This window comes from Oncorhynchus tshawytscha, linkage group LG03 (genome assembly GCF_018296145.1).
Source record: "Oncorhynchus tshawytscha isolate Ot180627B linkage group LG03, Otsh_v2.0, whole genome shotgun sequence".
Classification (NCBI taxonomy): Eukaryota; Metazoa; Chordata; class Actinopteri; order Salmoniformes; family Salmonidae; genus Oncorhynchus; species Oncorhynchus tshawytscha.
The window spans coordinates 62,875,079-62,894,639 of NC_056431.1; the positions used below are offsets into that span (position 1 = coordinate 62,875,079).

Here is a 19,561-nt window from a genome sequence, read left to right on the forward strand (position 1 = left end):
CTTTCTTTCTTTCTCTCGTAGGACCTGAGCCCTAGGACTACCTGGCCTCAGGACTACCTGGCCTGATGACTCCTTGCTGTCACCAGTCCACCTGGCCGTGCTGCTGCTCCAGTTTCAACTGTTCTGCCTGCGGCTATGGAACCCTGACCTGTTCACCGGATGTGCTACCTGTCTCAGACCTGCTGTTTTCATCCCTGTAGAGACAGTAGGAACGGTAGAGATACTCTGAATGATCGGCTATGAAAAGCCACATTTACTCCTGAGGTGCTGACCTGTTGCACCCTCGACAACCACTGTGATTATTACTATTTGACCCTGCTGGACATCTATGAATATTTGAACATCTTGGCCATGTAATCTCCACCCGGCACAGCCAGAAGAGGACTGGCCACCCCTCATAGCCTGGTTCCTCTCTAGGTTTCTTCCTAGATTCTGGCCTTTTTAGGGATTTTTTCCTTGCCACCCTGCTTCTACACCTGCATTGCTTGCTGTTTGGGGTTTTAGGCTGGGTTTCTGTTCAGCACTTTGAGATATCAGCTGATGAAAGTAGGGCTTTATAAATACATTTGATTTGATTTGACATTGACTTAAAGCACAGCTCCAAACTATTCAATAACTATTTACGGAAGAAAGCTGGAATTTTGTCTATAATGGAATGGCCAGCACAGTCCCCGGATCTCAACCATTTTGAGCTCTTGTGGGAGCAGCTTGACCGTTTGGTATGTAAGAAGTGCCCATCAAGCCAATCCATTACCTCAACAAATTGTCAACTAGAATGCCAATGGTCTGCAAGGCTGTAATTGCTGTAAATGGAGGATTCTTTGACAAAAGCAACATTTTAAGGACACAATTATTTTTTCAATTAAAAATCATTATTTATAACCTTGTCAATGTTTTGAATATATTTCCTATTCATGTTACAACTAATTTCATGTGTGTTTTCATGGAAAACAAGGACATTCTTAGTGACCCCAAACTTTTGAACTGTAGTGTATATAGTGTATCACCAGAGAGGGGGGTCCCAAGTCATACAGATTCTGGCCTGTTGTTGTATTTAACTGTGTTTTTCTTAAAGGAAATATATAATTTTGTCCCATCGTTCTTGTTTTTTTGTAATGAGGCCTATGTGTATGTTTCATAACCAGCATAAGGTTGTACGGGCTTTCAAAGAGGAAGCACACAGCCTATGAAAAGCCAGGAGTCTGTGAGTGGGGTGGATCATCCAAGCTTACTGAATTAGTGTTTTCCAACAGTAGGAGGACATTTTGAGGACAAACGTCAAAAACGAATGTCTCGGCTATTTCAGCAGAGGAACTTCTATTCATCAAAGGTTAGTGGTCTATTAAATTGAAAGATGCAAATGTTTTGTTCTGTTATTACTGACCAATATAAACCTGTTTGTTTATTTTTGTGAAAAGGATTTGGCTACATTGCAAGATGTGCATAGTCTCCTTCAAAGAGTGTTGATTGCAGACCACTGAGTGAATACATATTATTGCATTCAAGATTATTTTACGTGCAGCTTAGCCTACAGTCTTACATAAACAATGAATGGGTCCTCATTTTTACAAATCACAAATTTTAAAATGTAATATAATTCCATAATTACGCTTCCCTTCTGACCCTAGCAATGAGAAGAGCAAAGCATGTTACTGAAGCTGTGCTGTGTGATTCTACTCATCATCCAGAGGGATACAGAAAGTAGGTTTCCAATTGCCATAAAATGTTGAGATCATGTTTTTGTCTCTTTTTTCTTATCGACACAAGCAAGACAATAACACCCACCAAACACATAAGCCCACCATTCAACTGTAGTCAGCACAGTGTGTTTACTATGCTTTTAACTCAGTAGTTTTGAGCGTGCACAAATATCTGGGAATGTCTTGAATATCTTACTCTTGATTAAGTGTCAGAATAGAGTCAGGGCTTTTGGCTTATTATTCTAACAACATATTCACGAAGTAGTTTCAGCCTAGACTGGACCCAGATCAGTATGTGCTTTAGGCCCTTTGTTTTTACAATAGCCACACTTCAGCATCAATAGGATATCATAGTTCATAAGCACAGCTAAATACTAATAATGGTATTATCTGTGTGTTTAGTTATCATCTTTGTTTATTAGAGTTCATAAACATCTATTCTACAGGTATCTTCTGGACTGTTTTTTAGGCTTGTGTTTTCTCTACAGGTACACGGGTCATTGGTGAATGCAGGACTGTGGTACAGGGGGAGGATGTGGACTTATCCTGCAGACTGATAGAGACAACTGAGGACCTCGAACAGATAACATGGCAGAAAAGTACTGCGGAAGAAACACAGAACCATAATTTTATGCTGATTAATCCCAATGGGGTTACTACATTCCTTGCATCGAATGGATTGAGTGGTAGAGTCCAGTTTATTGGGAACCCATCAGAAAACCTTGGATCTATTAGAATAACAGCTGTCAGACTGTTGGATGAAGGCACCTTCAAATGTATCTTCAGTGTTTTCCCCAGTGGAACATACACTACAGAGATACCTCTGACTGTGCTAGGTAAGAACTCTTCCTTCACTCTTTGCATCACTGTTTCTATGATTGACAGTGTGGAAAGACTAAATGTGATAATCAATACTAGAAAGGTAAGAAGTTGGTAGTTTCATAATTCAAGTGAAGCAAGAGCAGAGCCCTCATCTACAGAACCCTCATCTTCCATCTTCTCTGCGCTTAGAAAAAAAGGTTCCCAACGGGTTCTTTCCAGAGGGATACGATTCAACCTTTAACCTTTTTTTATCCTAAGAACCGTTTTTGGAAGAAATAGTTATTTGATGATTCTGTGGCAGTCATACAATTTTGTCAGCCGGTTATTGCCATGCAAATAAAGACTGCATGTCTCACGGTAACTGACTGTTACTTAACATAATCATGTTTAGCTTCTCTGGACCTCCAGACATACAAGTTGCTGATGTGCGCCTTTGGAATATCTACATAAACATTTTGAATAAATAAGTTTAATATACACCATCACAATAAATAAATGTATTATTTTAATCAGGTCTAAAGAAACATTATGATATGAAGAAAATGTATTTCAGAATAACAAAATATGAGTTGGCCTACTGCGTGCTATGTGGCTATGCTCCATGCCATATGCTGTAGGCTTGTTAATTTAGCTGACAAGATATTCTTTAAGTCCCGTGTCATTATTTTATTTTATATGATTTTATATTATGAAGAATGTAATTGAAGGATATTTTTCTTGAAACAGGTCCTATATGCTAGATTTAGAGTTTAGTTGTGAATGATACCAACCTTAGAATGTCTTAGAAATTAAAACATATATGGGCTGCATGGTGCGACATTAGGCTGTTGATGATTTGAGAAAGAATTTTAAAAAGCTTGCGCTCTGTTCCTTTCCTCAGGGTGCACTGCTGTTCTCTCATCAAGTGATTTTCACTCATCAGACTATTCTCAATTTAATCTTGTTTTTACTAATGTGTAAAATACATGTCATCTGTATGCACTCGATTAGGGAATGGAGGCCGCCAGTTTTCCCGACAGTCTGATATTCAATGATGATAGATAGGCCACTTCGGTCTTATAGTGGAGCATGTGCTTAAGAGCAGCTGAGAAATAAATACAATAACACTTATTTCACTCCACACATTAACCACTGTTTGAGGAGTATACTGTCGCTGCCCAACAGGTGATATTTCACCTAAACGCTGTATGCCATGGGCTCTCCAGTCGTATTCCTGCAGCTACCCAGTGCTTAATTTGGGAAACCTGAATGCTGATATACATATGCATAAGCTCTAATGTGCATATGGATGTTCTGAATTAATCATCACCTTGTGAGGTCTGTCCATTTCGTTACACCGTTTCAACCTGCTGTTGAACTTCTTTCTTCAAATTGATCATCACAGTGAGGTGAGTTTTAAAAGTATGAAAAAGCTGTTTTGATGATAAGTGTTTGGTGTGATTTTCGATTGCACATGCACTGTTCTCAAACGTGATGACAAATGCAATTATGCATCTCATGGTTTATTATAAAGGTGCATTTTTATGGTGAAAATGATCTTCCAAAACGTGAAACTCACCCTCAGCCTATGTATGCCAGTAGGCTATACTGGTTATAAAGGAAATTAATGTGCTTAATTTTAAGAAGTTACTTGGCCACTTTAGTTGTGATACAAACCTTATCAAAACATGTAGGTATATGGGCTAGGGTACATGAGGTGTGCGACTATGATTTGCAGTGGTGTAAAGTACATAAGTAAACATACTTTAAAGTACTCCTTAAAGTAGTTTTTGGGGTATCTGTACTTTACTTTACTATTTATATTTTTTATAACTTTTACTTTTAATTCACTACATTCCTAAAATATCATACTTTTTACTCCATACATTTTTCCTGACAACCCAAAGTACTTTTTCTTTAAGGGGTAGATCAGCTTTAATGGTGCAGATAGATTCTAACTTCCATCAATGTAATTGTCTGCATCACTTCCAATCCCCATATATATTTGCAAAGAATACATGGGGGATTGAAGTGATGCAGACAATTACATTGATGGAAGTTAGAATCTACATTAAAGCTGATTTACCTCTTAATATACTGTATATATATGTATATATATATATATATATATATATATATATATACAGTGCCTTGCGAAAGTATTCGGCCCCCTTGAACTTTGCGACCTTTTGCCACATTTCAGGCTTCAAACATAAAGATATAAAACTGTATTTTTTTGTGAAGAATCAACAACAAGTGGGACACAATCATGAAGTGGAACGACATTTATTGGATATTTCAAACTTTTTTAACAAATCAAAAACTGAAAAATTGGCCGTGCAAAATTATTCAGCCCCCTTAAGTTAATACTTTGTAGCGCCACCTTTTGCTGCGATTACAGCTGTAAGTTGCTTGGGGTATGTCTCTATCAGTTTTGCACATCGAGAGACTGACATTTTTTCCCATTCCTCCTTGCAAAACAGCTCGAGCTCAGTGAGGTTGGATGGAGAGCATTTGTGAACAGCAGTTTTCAGTTCTTTCCACAGATTCTCGATTGGATTCAGGTCTGGACTTTGACTTGGCCATTCTAACACCTGGATATGTTTATTTTTGAACCATTCCATTGTAGATTTTGCTTTATGTTTTGGATCATTGTCTTGTTGGAAGACAAATCTCCATCCCAGTCTCAGGTCTTTTGCAGACTCCATCAGGTTTTCTTCCAGAATGGTCCTGTATTTGGCTCCATCCATCTTCCCATCAATTTTAACCATCTTCCCTGTCCCTGCTGAAGAAAAGCAGGCCCAAACCATGATGCTGCCACCACCATGTTTGACAGTGGTGATGGTGTGTTCAGGGTGATGAGCTGTGTTGCTTTCACGCCAAACATAACGTTTTGCATTGTTGCCAAAAAGTTCAATTTTGGTTTCATCTGACCAAAACACCTTCTTCCACATGTTTGGTGGGTCTCCCAGGTGGCTTGTGGCAAACTTTAAACAACACTTTTTATGGATATCTTTAAGAAATGGCTTTCTTCTTGCCACTCTTCCATAAAGGCCAGATTTGTGCAATATACGACTGATTGTTGTCCTATGGACAGTCTCCCACCTCAGCTGTAGATCTCTGCAGTTCATCCAGAGTGATCATGGGCCTCTTGGCTGCATCTCTGATCAGTCTTCTCCTTGTATGAGCTGAAAGTTTAGAGGGACGGCCAGGTCTTGGTAGATTTGCAGTGGTCTGATACTCCTTCTATTTCAATATTATTGCTTGCACAGTGCTCCTTTGGATGTTTAAAGCTTGGGAAATCTTTTTGTATCCAAATCCGGCTTTAAACTTCTTCACAACAGTATCTCGGACCTGCCTGGTGTGTTCCTTGTTCTTCATGATGCTCTCTGCGCTTTTAACGGACCTCTGAGACTTATCACAGTGCAGGTGCATTTATACGGAGACTTGATTACACACAGGTGGATTGTATGTATCATCATTAGTCTTTTAGGTCAACATTGGATCATTCAGAGATCCTCACTGAACTTCTGGAGAGAGTTTGCTGCACTGAAAGTAAAGGGGCTGAATAATTTTGCATGACCAATTTTTCAGTTTTTGATTTGTTAAAAAAGTTTGAAATACCCAATAAATGTCGTTCCACTTCATGATTGTGTCCCACTTGTTGTTGATTCTTCACAAAAAAATACAGTTTTATATCTTTATGTTTGAATACATACATAAATACATAAATACAGATCCCATTTTTTTTTTAAATTTCTAATCCTACCACCCCTCCCCTAATTGGAGTAAACTAGTGAATACTAAATACATTTTATGGACACAGTCAATTTTACAATAGTTCTATTTTGTTTGTTTTTACTCCTGTCTTTCTCTACCCTCAACCTCTCCCTGTTCTGTGACAGGTGCACGATAATGATCCATTCTAAATAAAAACTAATTTCTCACATATATTATTTTGTATATGAAAAGACCACACTAAATTAAGAATAGTCTGATGGGTGACAATATTAGCCGATCACTTGTGAATGATGTATTATCACTTAGGAATGAAGCCCAGGTTGTTCAGTAAAGGCAAGACGCAGCCTTTATTTTCCACCATAATTTGCAAATAAATTCATTCAAAATCCTACAATGTGAATTTCTGGATTTTTGTTTCTCCTTTTGTCTGTCATAGTTGAAGTGTAACTATGATGAAAATTACAGGCCTCTCTCATCTTTTTAAGTGGGAGAACTTGCACAATTGGTGGCTGACTAAATATTTTTTTGCCCCACTGTATATAATAAGCACACATCATTTTGGGCTCCCGAGTGGCGCAGTGATCTCAGACACTGCATCTCAGTGCAAGAGGCGTCACTGCAGTACCTGATTCGAATCCAGGCTGCATCACATCCGGCCGTGATTGGGAGTCCCATAGGGACAGCCACCAAAACTCTGGGTTTGGCTGGGGTAGGCCGTCATTGTAAATAAGAATTTGTTCATAACTGACTTGCCTAGTTCAATAAAGGTTAAACTAAATATAGGTTATAAGTTAAATATACTTAAGTACAGTGGTATAAAAAGTACTCAATTGTCAAAGTAAATGCTATACATCATATTCCTTATTTTTAGCAAACCAGAGGGCACAGTCTTCTTCTTATTTTTAATTAGGGACAGACAGGTGCACACTCAGACGTAATTTACAAACACGTTAGTTGTGTTTCGTGAGTCTGCCAGATCAGAGGCAGTAGGGATGACAAAGCGTTATTTTGATAGGTGCCATAATTCTGTCCTGCTTGAGCATTTTAAATGTAAGGAGTACCTTTAGCTGCCAGGAAAAATGTTTTTTATGGAGTAAAATGTACTTGATTTTCTTTAGGAAGGTAGTGGAGTAAAGGTAATACTTGTATTATTAAGTACTTTACACCATTGGTCTAGCCTATAGAAAGCTGATGGGATACCTCCTCCCCTTTTTAATAGAGGCCATGAAAACTGTTTTCTCATGCAATTGCATAGTCTATAGAAATGTGTTTGAATAGATTTTCATTACCTTTGCAATGATGTCACAGTGATTAGATGGACAATAGTGTGCAGAGTACCAAGCAGTAAGCACGTTTGGTAGGCTACTAATGACCATCAGCAGCATCAGAGCTTGCAGAAGACTAAACACCCCAAAACCATGCCCATCATTATCATATTTCCCAGCATTGTCTATTGCAGATAGATTTGTTTGTTTCAATATCTGTGTTTTTGTATCTGAATTGATTAGTTGATTAACCTTATACTACACGGGAAAAAATGGCAATATTTGTCTAAATTTTTCTGATCTTTTAATAGTTGGACTTATAGCGCCCGTTACTGAGACAGTAGTTCCAGTTTAGATTATTTAGGTAGATATTTTATCAAATTTGCCTGACCTGGCAGTCTTTCTAAAATGCATGTTGTAGGTGATTAAAAGTTCCAATTGTTGGATATCTTCATTCTGGTTGAGGAAGACACTTAACCCTAATTTGCTCCAGCTGTGCTGTACTACTATGGCTGACCCTGAAAAACAACAAATCTCACTGCAATTATCCGGTGTATGTGACAATAAAACATTTTGAAATAGATTGTATTATTTATAGAGGGTTCTTGGCACAACCATTTAAAGGGGGATCTATGAAGAACCCATAGATATCCAATTCTAATTCGTAATTCTATGGAAGAACCCTACGTAGAGGGTTCTAGGTAGACCAAAAAAGGGATCCCATATGGGGACAACTAAAGAACCCTATGTGGTTGTACGTAGCACCTTCCTTTCTGAGAGTATCCTCTTACTCAAGCTGTAAACCAGGAGAGTACAGGCATCAATAGTTTCCCTAATGGTGGAACAGATGTTGGAATATAGAGAATACACCATTATATCCTGCATTCCTTAACAGTATAATCACTGGGCTGTGAATGATTTTCAGTGGAACTGCTGAAGCTGAAAAACAGATTTTGGGAAGTGTGTGTGAAACTTAATCCCTCAGGTGCAGGTACCTCTCATCAGGGTGAGCTGAAACCTGTTTAAACTGTATTTGCCTAAACCTACAATACAGTAAATGTGTCGCTACTAATGTATATTGTAATTGGCCAGTTAGAGAACATGATATGGTTTATTTAAAGTTTGTTGGACATATAACATGAGCATTTCATGTGATGTGAGGTCTGTTTTGGTAGTTCCATGTATAGTTCAACATTTACAATGAGTTACTTGTTCATGTTTTCTGTTCTCTGTTTTTTTCTGTTCTCTGTTTGTTTGTTTCTGGCCACAGTTCCTCCAGTAGTAAGTGTGACAGTTGATGTTCCTCCTGTCACTGGGGAAAATGAGGTTGTCTTGGCAACCTGTGTGGCTGCTGGTGCCAAGCCACGGGCAGAAGTGACATGGAAGACGGGTGCATTTGGCAGTTTGTTGAGGACAGTGACTAACTTCACACAGCACACCAATGGAACCACCACAGTACTCAGCCACCTGCTCGGGTTGCCAACCAGAGCAGCCAATCAGCAGCAGGTCCAGTGTGTGGTCAACCAGTCTGCCCTGGCAACAGAAAGGAGCTACAACTACAACTTAGACATCCACTGTAAGTATACACTCCACTACTACTGCCCTACCCTATCGTCAGACACAGTAAATATATTCTACTACCACTGTCCTACACCATATACATCTAACGTAAGTATATATTATACTAGCACTCTCCTTCACTATAGACATCCACTGTAAATATATATTCCACTATCACTGTCATAGACCATAGACATCCACTGTATGTATAGAGTGTCACTGTCTTCACTGGCTGTAGCCTAGTAGCCCCTCTAACCAGTCCCTGTCTGTCTATACATTCTTAGAAAATAAGGTGCTATCCTAGAACCAAAAATGTTTTTTTTTGTCTTTCAAAATAGGAGAACCCTTTGAACCCCCTATTAGTTCCAGGTCAAAACCTTTTGGGTTCCATGTAAAAACCCTTTCAACCGAGGAAAGCCTTTGATCTAGCCCGTAACAGCTGTTATTTTCTTTAGCTTAAACATAGTTCTGAGGCACAGAGTGGTATGGACCTTTACAAGGCTTTCATTGTACTGCTCCTCTACTGAAAGTAATCAAACTGAAATGAAGGAAGATAAGGTTTTGCCTCATCTGAGAATTGGGCCAGTAACTGAAAGATTGCTAGATTGAATCCCTGAGCTGACAAGGTAAACATCTGTCGTTCTGCCCCTGAACAAGGCAGTTAACCCACTGTTCCTAGGCTATAATTGTTAATAAGAATTTGTTCTTAACTGACTTGCCTCGTTAAACAAACTTTCAATTAAAATAAAACAAATCTGTGGATTAAAGTTCCACTCCTGTCATTGTTATAGTTGTAATATAGCTGTCTTGGTATTGGTGTGTGAGTGTAGGTCTTTTTACATTCTATACCTGCAGTAACTGTAATCACCTCTCTGTTTCTGTTTCTCTGTTTCTCAAATCAAAGAAAATGAAATGTTGCTCATCACATACGCCGACTACAACTGGTGTAAACTTTACAGTGAAATGCTTGTTTAAAATCCTTTCCCAACGATGCAGTTTAAAAAATAAATTCAATAGTAACTAACACAAGAGGAATAAAATAAAATACGCAAGAATTGAGCTATATGCAAGGAGTACCCGTACCAGATCAATGTGCAGAGGTACGAGGTACAGGTAGTTGAGGTAGATATGTACATGAAAGCAGGGTCAAGTGACTAGGCATCAGGATAGTAATAATAATAGTAAATTAAAGCACAGTATAGTGTGGGAGCAAACGGTACATAGAGGGACAAACATAATACTGTAGAGCAAAGATGTACATTAGACCACAAGAGGGAAGAGGACACACTTAGAGTGCATTTGCCATTCTGGTATGAACAGGAAACCAAGAAATAACAGACATAATGGCCAAAGCCATAAAATGCATAAATGCTTAGGGTAAAGTGCATCGTCTATTGTAGAGGACAGGAAACCAAAGCAAGGCCATGAGTGCATAGGACAGCTGGACATACCGAGGTCAGAGGGGCACATAAAGGAGGGTGGGGTCCTGCCACCGTTGTAATCTAATCAAGAGTGGATACAGGTGTTATTGGGCATGAACAAGCAGGAAGCCTGAACTGAAAGATAATGGTGGCAGATGACCTGAGGGAAGTAACTTCATAAACATGTGGAATGAACTCATATGCTGTGTGTGTATAAATACAGAGCCAGTCTCTCTCTCTCTCTCTCTCATATAGATCCACCTCAGACTGTGAACATCACACTTAGTGAGGCCTCTAAAACCACAGTCTTCCTATGTGTAGCAGATGGCAACCCACAACCCAGCTACACCTGGAGCAGGTACTCACTCCTAAACTAGTTCAAACCAGTTTAAATGTAATTGTTATCTGCACTCGTTAAGACATGATATCTAAATTAGCTAAAGGACAGTTGTTGAATTATGCTGGCAGTCAAATCATGCCTTTGTCTTTAACACACACACACACGCACACATACAGTCACACACACAGTCACACACAGATACTCAGCCCCTCTCCTCCTCTCTCTCTCCCCCTCAGAGTGGTCCAGCCATGGCCTGAGTCTTCAGTGAAAGCTGAGGGAGACATACTGCAATTCCTCAGTCTCAGCTCTGAGCTGAATGGTCTTTATGTCTGTGAGACCTCCAACCCCTACGGACGGGCAACTGGCTCCCTCTATGTACACACATCCTCTGGTGAGATGCACCTGAGACACACACACACACACACACACACACACACACACACACACACACACACACACACACACACACACACACACACACACACACACACACACACACACACACACACACACACACACACACTATTCATACTAGTTGCTTATAATTGATTGATTGTCAGATTTATTGAATACTTTATTGTCCCATAGGGAAATGTGTCTGATAAATATACAGGCTTTCCTGGTATACACATAAAACACATACAGTGCCTTGCGAAAGTATTCGGCCCCCTTGAACTTTGCGACCTTTTGCCACATTTCAGGCTTCAAACATAAAGATATAAAACTGTATTTTTTTGTGAAGAATCAACAACAAGTGGGACACAATCATGAAGTGGAACGACATTTATTGGATATTTCAAACTTTTTTAACAAATCAAAAACTGAAAAATTGGGCGTGCAAAATTATTCAGCCCCTTTACTTTCAGTGCAGCAAACTCTCTCCAGAAGTTCAGTGAGGATCTCTAAATGATCCAATGTTGACCTAAATGACTAATGATGATAAATACAATCCACCTGTGTGTAATCAAGTCTCCGTATACATGCACCTGCACTGTGATAGTCTCAGAGGTCCGTTAAAAGCGCAGAGAGCATCATGAAGAACAAGGAACACACCAGGCAGGTCCGAGATACTGTTGTGAAGAAGTTTAAAGCCGGATTTGGATACAAAAAGATTTCCCAAGCTTTAAACATCCCAAGGAGCACTGTGCAAGTGATAATATTGAAATAGAAGGAGTATCAGACCACTGCAAATCTACCAAGACCTGGCCGTCCCTCTAAACTTTCAGCTCATACAAGGAGAAGATTGATCAGAGATGCAGCCAAGAGGCCCATGATCACTCTGGATGAACTGCAGAGATCTACAGCTGAGGTGGGAGACTCTGTCCATGGGACAACAATCAGTCGTATATTGCACAAATCTGGCCTTTATGGAAGAGTGGCAAGAAGAAAGCCATTTCTTAAAGATATCCGTAAAAAATGTCATTTAAAGTTTGCCACAAGCCACCTGGGAGACACACCAAACATGTGGAAGAAGGTGCTCTGGTCAGATGAAACCAAAATTGAACTTTTTGGCAACAATGCAAAACGTTATGTTTGGCGTAAAAGCAACACAGCTCATCACCCTGAACACAGAATCCCCACTGTCAAACATGGTGGTGGCAGCATCATGATTTGGGCCTGCTTTTCTTCAGCAGGGACAGGGAAGATGGTTAAAATTGATGGGTTGATGGATGGAGCCAAATACAGGACCATTCTGGAAGAAAACCTGATGGAGTCTGCAAAAGACCTGAGACTGGGATGGAGATTTGTCTTCCAACAGGACAATGATCCAAAACATAAAGCAAAATCTACAATGGAATGGTTCAAAAATAAACATATCCAGGTGTTAGAATGGCCAAGTCAAAGTCCAGACCTGAATCCAATCGAGAATCTGTGGAAAGAACTGAAAACTGCTGTTCACAAATGCTCTCCATCCAACCTCACTGAGCTCGAGCTGTTTTGCAAGGAGGAATGGGAAAAAATGTCAGTCTCTCGATGTGCAAAACTACCCCAAGCAACTTACAGCTGTAATCGCAGCAAAAGGTGGCGCTACAAAGTATTAACTTAAGGGGGCTGAATAATTTTGCACGGCCAATTTTTCAGTTTTTGATTTGTTAACTGTAACGGTCTGAGTGTAGTGGGTGAGGAGTCAGGCGCAGGAAGCAGAGAGTTCAGGGGAGTGCTATTTTAATGCACTGACACAAACGCTGAACATAAGCCAACCCTCACAAAACACAGGGCGTACTGAACAAACAAATGCCCCAAACAGGGGGACTTAAACCGTCCAGGGAAAACCCACAAAATGGGAAAACACAAAACCCAAATAGACGTGCACATAAGTACACCAAACAGACGATCACAATAATTAATCCCGCACAAGGAACCCTGCGGGCCGGCTGACTAATAAAGCCTACTACCTAACTCAAAACAGGTGCACACAATCAACACATAAGGAGGGGAGGAAATAATCAGTAGCAGCTAGTAGGCCGGCGATGACGACCGCCGAGCGCCACCCGAACGGGAAGGGGAGTGTCCTTCGGTCGGAGTCGTGACAGTACCCCCCTTGACGCGTGGCTCCCGCAGCGCGCCGACACCGGCCTCGAGGTCGACCCGGAGGACGAGGCGCAGGGCGATCCGGATGGAGGCGATGGAAATCCCTCAACATCGACGGATCCAAAATGTCCCTGGTGGGTACCCAGCACCTCTCCTCCGGACCGTACCCCTCCCAGTCCACGAGGTACTGCAGGCCCCTCACCCGGCGTCTCGAGTCCAGAATGGCCCGTATCGTATACGCCGGGGACCCCTCGATGTCCAGAGGGGGAGGAGGGACCTCCAGCACCTCACCGTCCTGTAGGGGACCAGCTACCACCGGCCTGAGGAGAGACACATGAAACGAGGGGTTAATACGATAATAGGAAGGGAGTTGTAATCGATAACACACCTCGTTTATTCTCCTCAGGACTTTGAACGGCCCTACACACTGCGGCCCAAGCTTCCGGCAGGGCACGCGGAGGGGCAGGTTTCGGGTCGAGAGCCAGACCCTGTCCCCTGGTACAAACACGGGGGCCTCACTGCGGTGGCGGTCAGCACTCCTTTTCTGCCGTCCACTAGCCTGTTGAAGGGATTCCTGGACGGCCCTCCAGGTTTCTTTGGAGCGCTGCACCCATTCCTCCACCGCAGGAGCCTCGGTCTGGCTCGGATGCCACGGTGCCAGGACCGGCTGGTACCCCAACACACACTGAAAGGGGGACACATTAGTAGAGGAGTGGCGCAATGAGTTCTGGGCCATTTCCGCCCAGGGGATGTATCTCGCCCACTCCCCTGGCCGGTCCTGGCAGTACGACCGCAGAAACCTACCCACCTCCTGGTTTACTCTCTCCACCTGCCCATTACTTTCAGGGTGATAACCGGAGGTCAGGCTGACCGAGACCCCCAGACGCTCCATGAACGCCCTCCATACTCGGGACGTGAACTGGGGACCCCGATCAGAAACGATGTCCTCAGGCACCCCGTAGTGCCGGAAGACGTGGGTGAATAATGCCTCCGCAGTCTGTAGGGCCGTTGGGATACCGGGCAACGGGAGGAGACGGCAGGACTTAGAGAACCGATCCACAATCACCAGAACCGTGGTGTTGCCCTGAGACAGGGGAAGGTCGGTCAGGAAATCTACGGATAGATGTGACCATGGCCGTTGTGGAACGGGGAGGGGTTGTAACTTCCCTCTAGGAAGGTGCCTAGGAGCCTTACTCTGGGCGCATACCGAACAGGAGGAGACATAAACCTTAACGTCCTTAGCCAAGGTAGGCCACCAATACCTTCCCCGAAGGCTCCTACTGTCCTCCTCACCCCAGGGTGACCCGAGGAGGGTAGGACGTGAGCCCACCGAATCAGTTGGTCCCGAACACCAAGCGGCACGTACCTCCGCCCCGCCGGACACTGAGGAGGCGCTGGTTCAGCCCGTAACGCCCGCTCGATGTCCGAGTCCACCTCCCATACCACCGGTGCCATCAGCTTTGAGGCCGGAAGGATGGGAGTAGGTTCGGTGGACCTATCCTCCGTGTCGTAAAAGCGGGACAGTGCGTCCGCCTTCACGTTCTGGGAGCCCGGTCTATATGATAAAGTGAACCGGAATCGAGTAAAAAACATGGCCCACCTTGCCTGCCGCGGGTTCAGTCTCCTAGCTGCCCGAATATACTCCAGATTCTGGTGGTCGGTCCAGATGAGAAAGGGGTGCTTAGCCCCCTCAAGCCAGTGTCTCCACACCTTCAGAGCCCTGACCACCGCTAACAACTCCCGGGTCCCCACATCATAGTTACGCTCCGCTGGGCTGAGCTTACTGGAGAAGAAAGCACAGGGGCGGAGTTTTGGTGGCGTACCCGAGCGCTGTGATAGCACGGCACCCACCCCAGCCTCGGACGCGTCCACCTCCACTATGAATGCTAGAGAGGGGTCCGGATGCGCCAACACGGGTGCATCCGTGAACAGCGCCTTCAACCTGTTGAAAGCTCTGTCCGCCTCCGCTGACCACTGCAACCGCACCGGGCCCCCCTTTAGCAGTGAGGTAATTGGAGCCGCTACCTGGCCAAAACCCCGGATAAACCTCCGGTAGTAGTTGGAAAAACCCAAAAACCGCTGCACCTCTTTTACCGTGGTTGGAGTCGGCCAATTACGCACGGCCTTACTGCGGTCACCCTCCATCTCCACCCCGAGGTGGAAATGCGATAACCCAGAAAGGAGACGGCTCGTTTGGAGAACACACACTTCTCAGCCTTGACGTATAGGTCATGCTCCAGCAGTCTACCAAGCACCTTGCGTACCAGAGACACATGCGCGGCGTGAGTGGCTGAGTAGATCAGAATGTCATCGATATAAACAACCACTCCCTGCCCGTGCAGGTCCCTGAGAATATCGTCTACAAAGGATTGAAAAATGGCTGGAGCATTTTTTAACCCATACGGCATGACGCGGTACTCATAGTGGCCCGATGTGGTACTAAATGCGGTTTTCCACTCGTCTCCCTTCCGAATACGCACCAGGCTATACGCGCTCCTGAGATCCAATTTTGTGAAGAACTGCGCTCCCTGAAAGGATTCCACTGCCGTAGCAATGAGAGGTAGTGGGTAGCTGAACCCCACTGTGATGGCATTTAGACCTCTATAATCAATACAAGGACGCAAACCTCCCTCCTTTTTCTTCACAAAAAGAAACTCGAGGAGACGGGTGAAATGGAGGACCGAATGTACCCCTGTCCCAGAGACTCCGTGATATATGTCTCCATAGCCAACGTCTCCTCTTGGGACAATGGGTACACGTGACTCTTGGGAAGCGCAGCGTTTACCTGGAGATCTATCGCACAATCCCTTCCCGGTCGATGTGGTGGTAATTTAGTCGCCTTCTTTTTACTAAAAGCGATTGCCAAATCGGCATACTCGGGGGGAATGCACACTGTGGGACCCTGGTCTGGACTTTCCACCGAGGTGGCACCGACGGAAACTCCCAGACACCTTCCAGAACACTCCTCTGACCACCCCTGGAGAACCCCTGTCTCCACAAAATTTTAGGATTGTGCCGGGCCAGCCAGGGAATCCCCAACACCACTGGAAACGCAGGCGAATCAATAATATAGAGACTGATACGCTCCCTATGATTCCCCTGCGTTACCATGTCCAGTGGGATTGTGGTCTCCCTGACCACCCCTGACCCTAATGGCCGGCTATCTAGGGAGTGCACGGGAAAGGGAGAATCTATCGGCACAAGCGGAACACCTAATTTAATAGCAAGTCCGCGATCCATAAAGTTCCCAGCTGCGCCTGAATCGACTAGCGCCCTATGCTGGGAAGAGGGGAAAAAGTTAAGAAAAAAATCAAGACAAACATGTGACCAACAGGGGTTCTGGGTGAGTTTGGTGCTGACTCACCTGGGGTGATCGAGAAATGTTCCGCCTACCATCTCGACTCCCAGACGGACCCCCAGCACCGATCGGCCGTGTGTCCTCTCCGACCACAGTTGGTGCAGAGGGAGCCTCCTCCTCCGGTACCCCTCGGCAAAGCCCCTCCCAACTCCATCGGAACAGGAGTGGAGGTGCTGGGTGGTGGAACACACAGGACCCTCTCCGAACGCCCGCGGGCCGCCAGCAGATTGTCCAGTCGGATGGACATGTCAATTAGCTCATCCAAGGAAAGAGCGGTGTCCCGACACGCTAGCTCCCTGCGGACGTCCTCCCGGAGACTACACCTGTAGTGGTCGATAAGGGCCCTGTCGTTCCACCCGGATCCTGCTGCCAAGGTACGGAACTCCAACGCGTAATCCTGGGCGCTCCTTTTCTCCTGCCGGAGATGGAATAGTCGTTCTCCCGCCGCTCGGCCATCTGGAGGATGGTCAAACACGGCGCGGAAACGGCGAGAAAACTCGGGGTAGTGCTCCTTCGCTGAGTCTGGGCCATTCCAAACTGCATTTGCCCACTCCAGAGCACGACCCGTGAGGCAGGAAATGAGGACATTCACCCTCTCCGCTCCCGAGGGAGTAGGTCTGACGGTGGCCAGGTACAGTTCTAGCTGGAGTAAGAACCCCTGGCACCCTGCTGCCGTTCCATCATAGACCCTTGGGAGCGTAAGACGGAGGGTGCTGGAGTCGGGAGATGGGGAGTCCTGAGGAGGAGGGGCCGAAGGTGGAGAGAGGGAGAGGAGACCGCTTCTCTCCCATCGGTCCATTCTCTCCATCACCAGATCCATCGCCGTTCCAATCCGATGGAGTACGGTGGTGTGATGTAGAACCCTCTCTTCCATCGATGGGAGGGGAGTGGCTGTTGCTCCTGCTGACTCCATTCCAGTGGTGCGGGATTCTGTAACGGTCTGAGTGTAGTGGGTGAGGAGTCAGGCGCAGGAAGCAGAGAGTTCAGGGAGTGCTATTTTAATGCACTGACACAAACGCTGAACATAAGCCAACCCTCACAAAACACAGGGCGTACCGAACAAACAAATGCCCCAAACAGGGGGACTTAAACCGTCCAGGGAAAACCCACAAAATGGGAAAACACAAAACCCAAATAGACGTGCACATAAGTACACCAAACAGACGATCACAATAATTAATCCCGCACAAGGAACCCTGCGGGCCGGCTGACTAATAAAGCCTACTACCTAACTCAAAACAGGTGCACACAATCAACACATAAGGAGGGGGAGGAAATAATCAGTAGCAGCTAGTAGGCCGGCGATGACGACCGCCAAGCGCCACCCGAACGGGAAGGGGAGTGTCCTTCGGTCGGAGTCGTGACAGGGGCCGAATACTTTCGCAAGGCACTGTACATGTATATGAGGTTGAGAAATGTGATGTACCATGGATAACAAAGTTGAGCCAGATGCTCACTTAACTTTCACTGCATGTGTTAGTATTAGACTTATGGCCTCATTATCCTTTCTACTGGAAGTTACTGTATAACCACTAACAAAGATGGTCATGATACACTTATCTCTTACTGCATGTGTACATGTCTTATAACCTGGTATTATCTCGTTGCTTTCTGCAGGAAGCATTTGCATCAGAGCCATTGTGGTTGCTAGGGAAACAAGATTACATGTCATTGTAAATGAAGACTGTTTGTTATATTAATTGTATCCTCTCTCTCTTCACAGAGACCTCTGCTGCCTGTTGGGTTCTACTCGTTGTCATTCTCTGTCTGATTGTTGCTGCACTCATATGGTACCGGTGCAAATACGGACAGTTTCCTTGGTAATATCAACTACTGTAATATCATGAACAGAATTTTCCATTATGACGTTTTTAAAAAATAATAATTTGATGATCATATATTTATTTGGATCAAATTCAGATTATGTTTTTTTCTTGACGATTTTCCAGGAGTCCAATCATTGCCAATCAACAGTTCCAGGCACCACCACAGGTATGTGACTATGTTAAAGTCGACCATTGTTGCGTGATTAATCTACCATTGTTGCTTGAGTAATCTATCTCATCAGCCACTTTTTGCTATGTAATAATACTGTTATAATATCTGATGACAAGGTTGAGGAAGATGAACCTGGGACGTCTGGGTTCTGACACTCCAAACCAGGAAGGCGGATAAGGGAGAAGTAACGTGATGTAATGAACACACATTTTTAAAATTATTATTATTTTGTATTTTTAATATTATTTAAATCTTGTTTGAGGTATTGTCAATTCATGAGGTATGATTATTGTGCTTTTTTTTAAAGAAATCACTGGACAGGCTGAGGACAGATTCCAGAAGAATCGCAGACATGCACTATGTGGGGGAAGAATTCCAATCTGCACATTCTCCAACGCTACAGCCATTTGCAAAGAACAGGCACGTTCTCCAACTTTAAAATATATATTCAACCTTTATTTAACTAGGCAAGTCACTTAAGGACAAATTCTTATTTACAATGACAGCCTACACCGGCCAAACTCGGACAACGCTGGGCCAATTGTGCAATGCCCTATGGGACTCCCAATCACAGCCAGTTGTGATACAGTCTGGATTCAAACCAGGTTGTCTGTAGTGACCTCTCTAGCACTGAGATGCAGTGTCTTAGACCACTGCACCATTTGAGAGCCTAATGAACAGGGACCCTATGCAGGATTCTCTGTGACATTAGAAACCTCAGCTTGGCCCCTCCTCCACCACAGCATTAAATAGTGCTGGTCCTCGTTTCAGTTTTTTGTTCCCCTCTCATGGACTCCGACTTGCCGTGGTGGAGGGGCATTGTTGCTTCAGCGGCAACAATAACT

The 19,561-nt window shown here is 44.0% G+C and overlaps 1 protein-coding gene across 1 annotated transcript; it reads left to right on the forward strand.

The window, feature by feature from the left end:
- Positions 1–1,188: 1,188 nt before the first annotated feature.
- Positions 1,189–19,135, forward strand: LOC112237017 (nectin-3). Its single transcript, XM_024405644.2, has 10 exons — positions 1,189–1,330; positions 1,629–1,701; positions 2,189–2,536; positions 8,778–9,083; positions 10,744–10,846; positions 11,065–11,219; positions 18,442–18,538; positions 18,668–18,710; positions 18,833–18,910; positions 19,024–19,135. The coding sequence occupies exons 2-9, from the start codon at positions 1,647–1,649 to the stop codon at positions 18,866–18,868; spliced, it is 1,143 nt and encodes a 380-aa protein (XP_024261412.2). The 5' UTR covers positions 1,189–1,330; positions 1,629–1,646; the 3' UTR covers positions 18,869–18,910; positions 19,024–19,135.
- Positions 19,136–19,561: the final 426 nt, after the last annotated feature.

What these genes read in the sequence shown, in the direction of transcription:
- LOC112237017 (XM_024405644.2), top strand. Translation starts at nt 1,647, where the DNA reads ATGTTACTGAAGCTGTGCTGTGTGATTCTACTCATCATCCAGAGGGAT. An exon ending in CATCCAGAGGGATACAGAAA is followed by an intron (nt 1,702 to 2,188) that starts GTAGGTTTCCAA and finishes TTTTCTCTACAG; the next exon opens with GTACACGGGTCATTGGTGAA. An exon ending in GATACCTCTGACTGTGCTAG is followed by an intron (nt 2,537 to 8,777) that starts GTAAGAACTCTT and finishes TTCTGGCCACAG; the next exon opens with TTCCTCCAGTAGTAAGTGTG.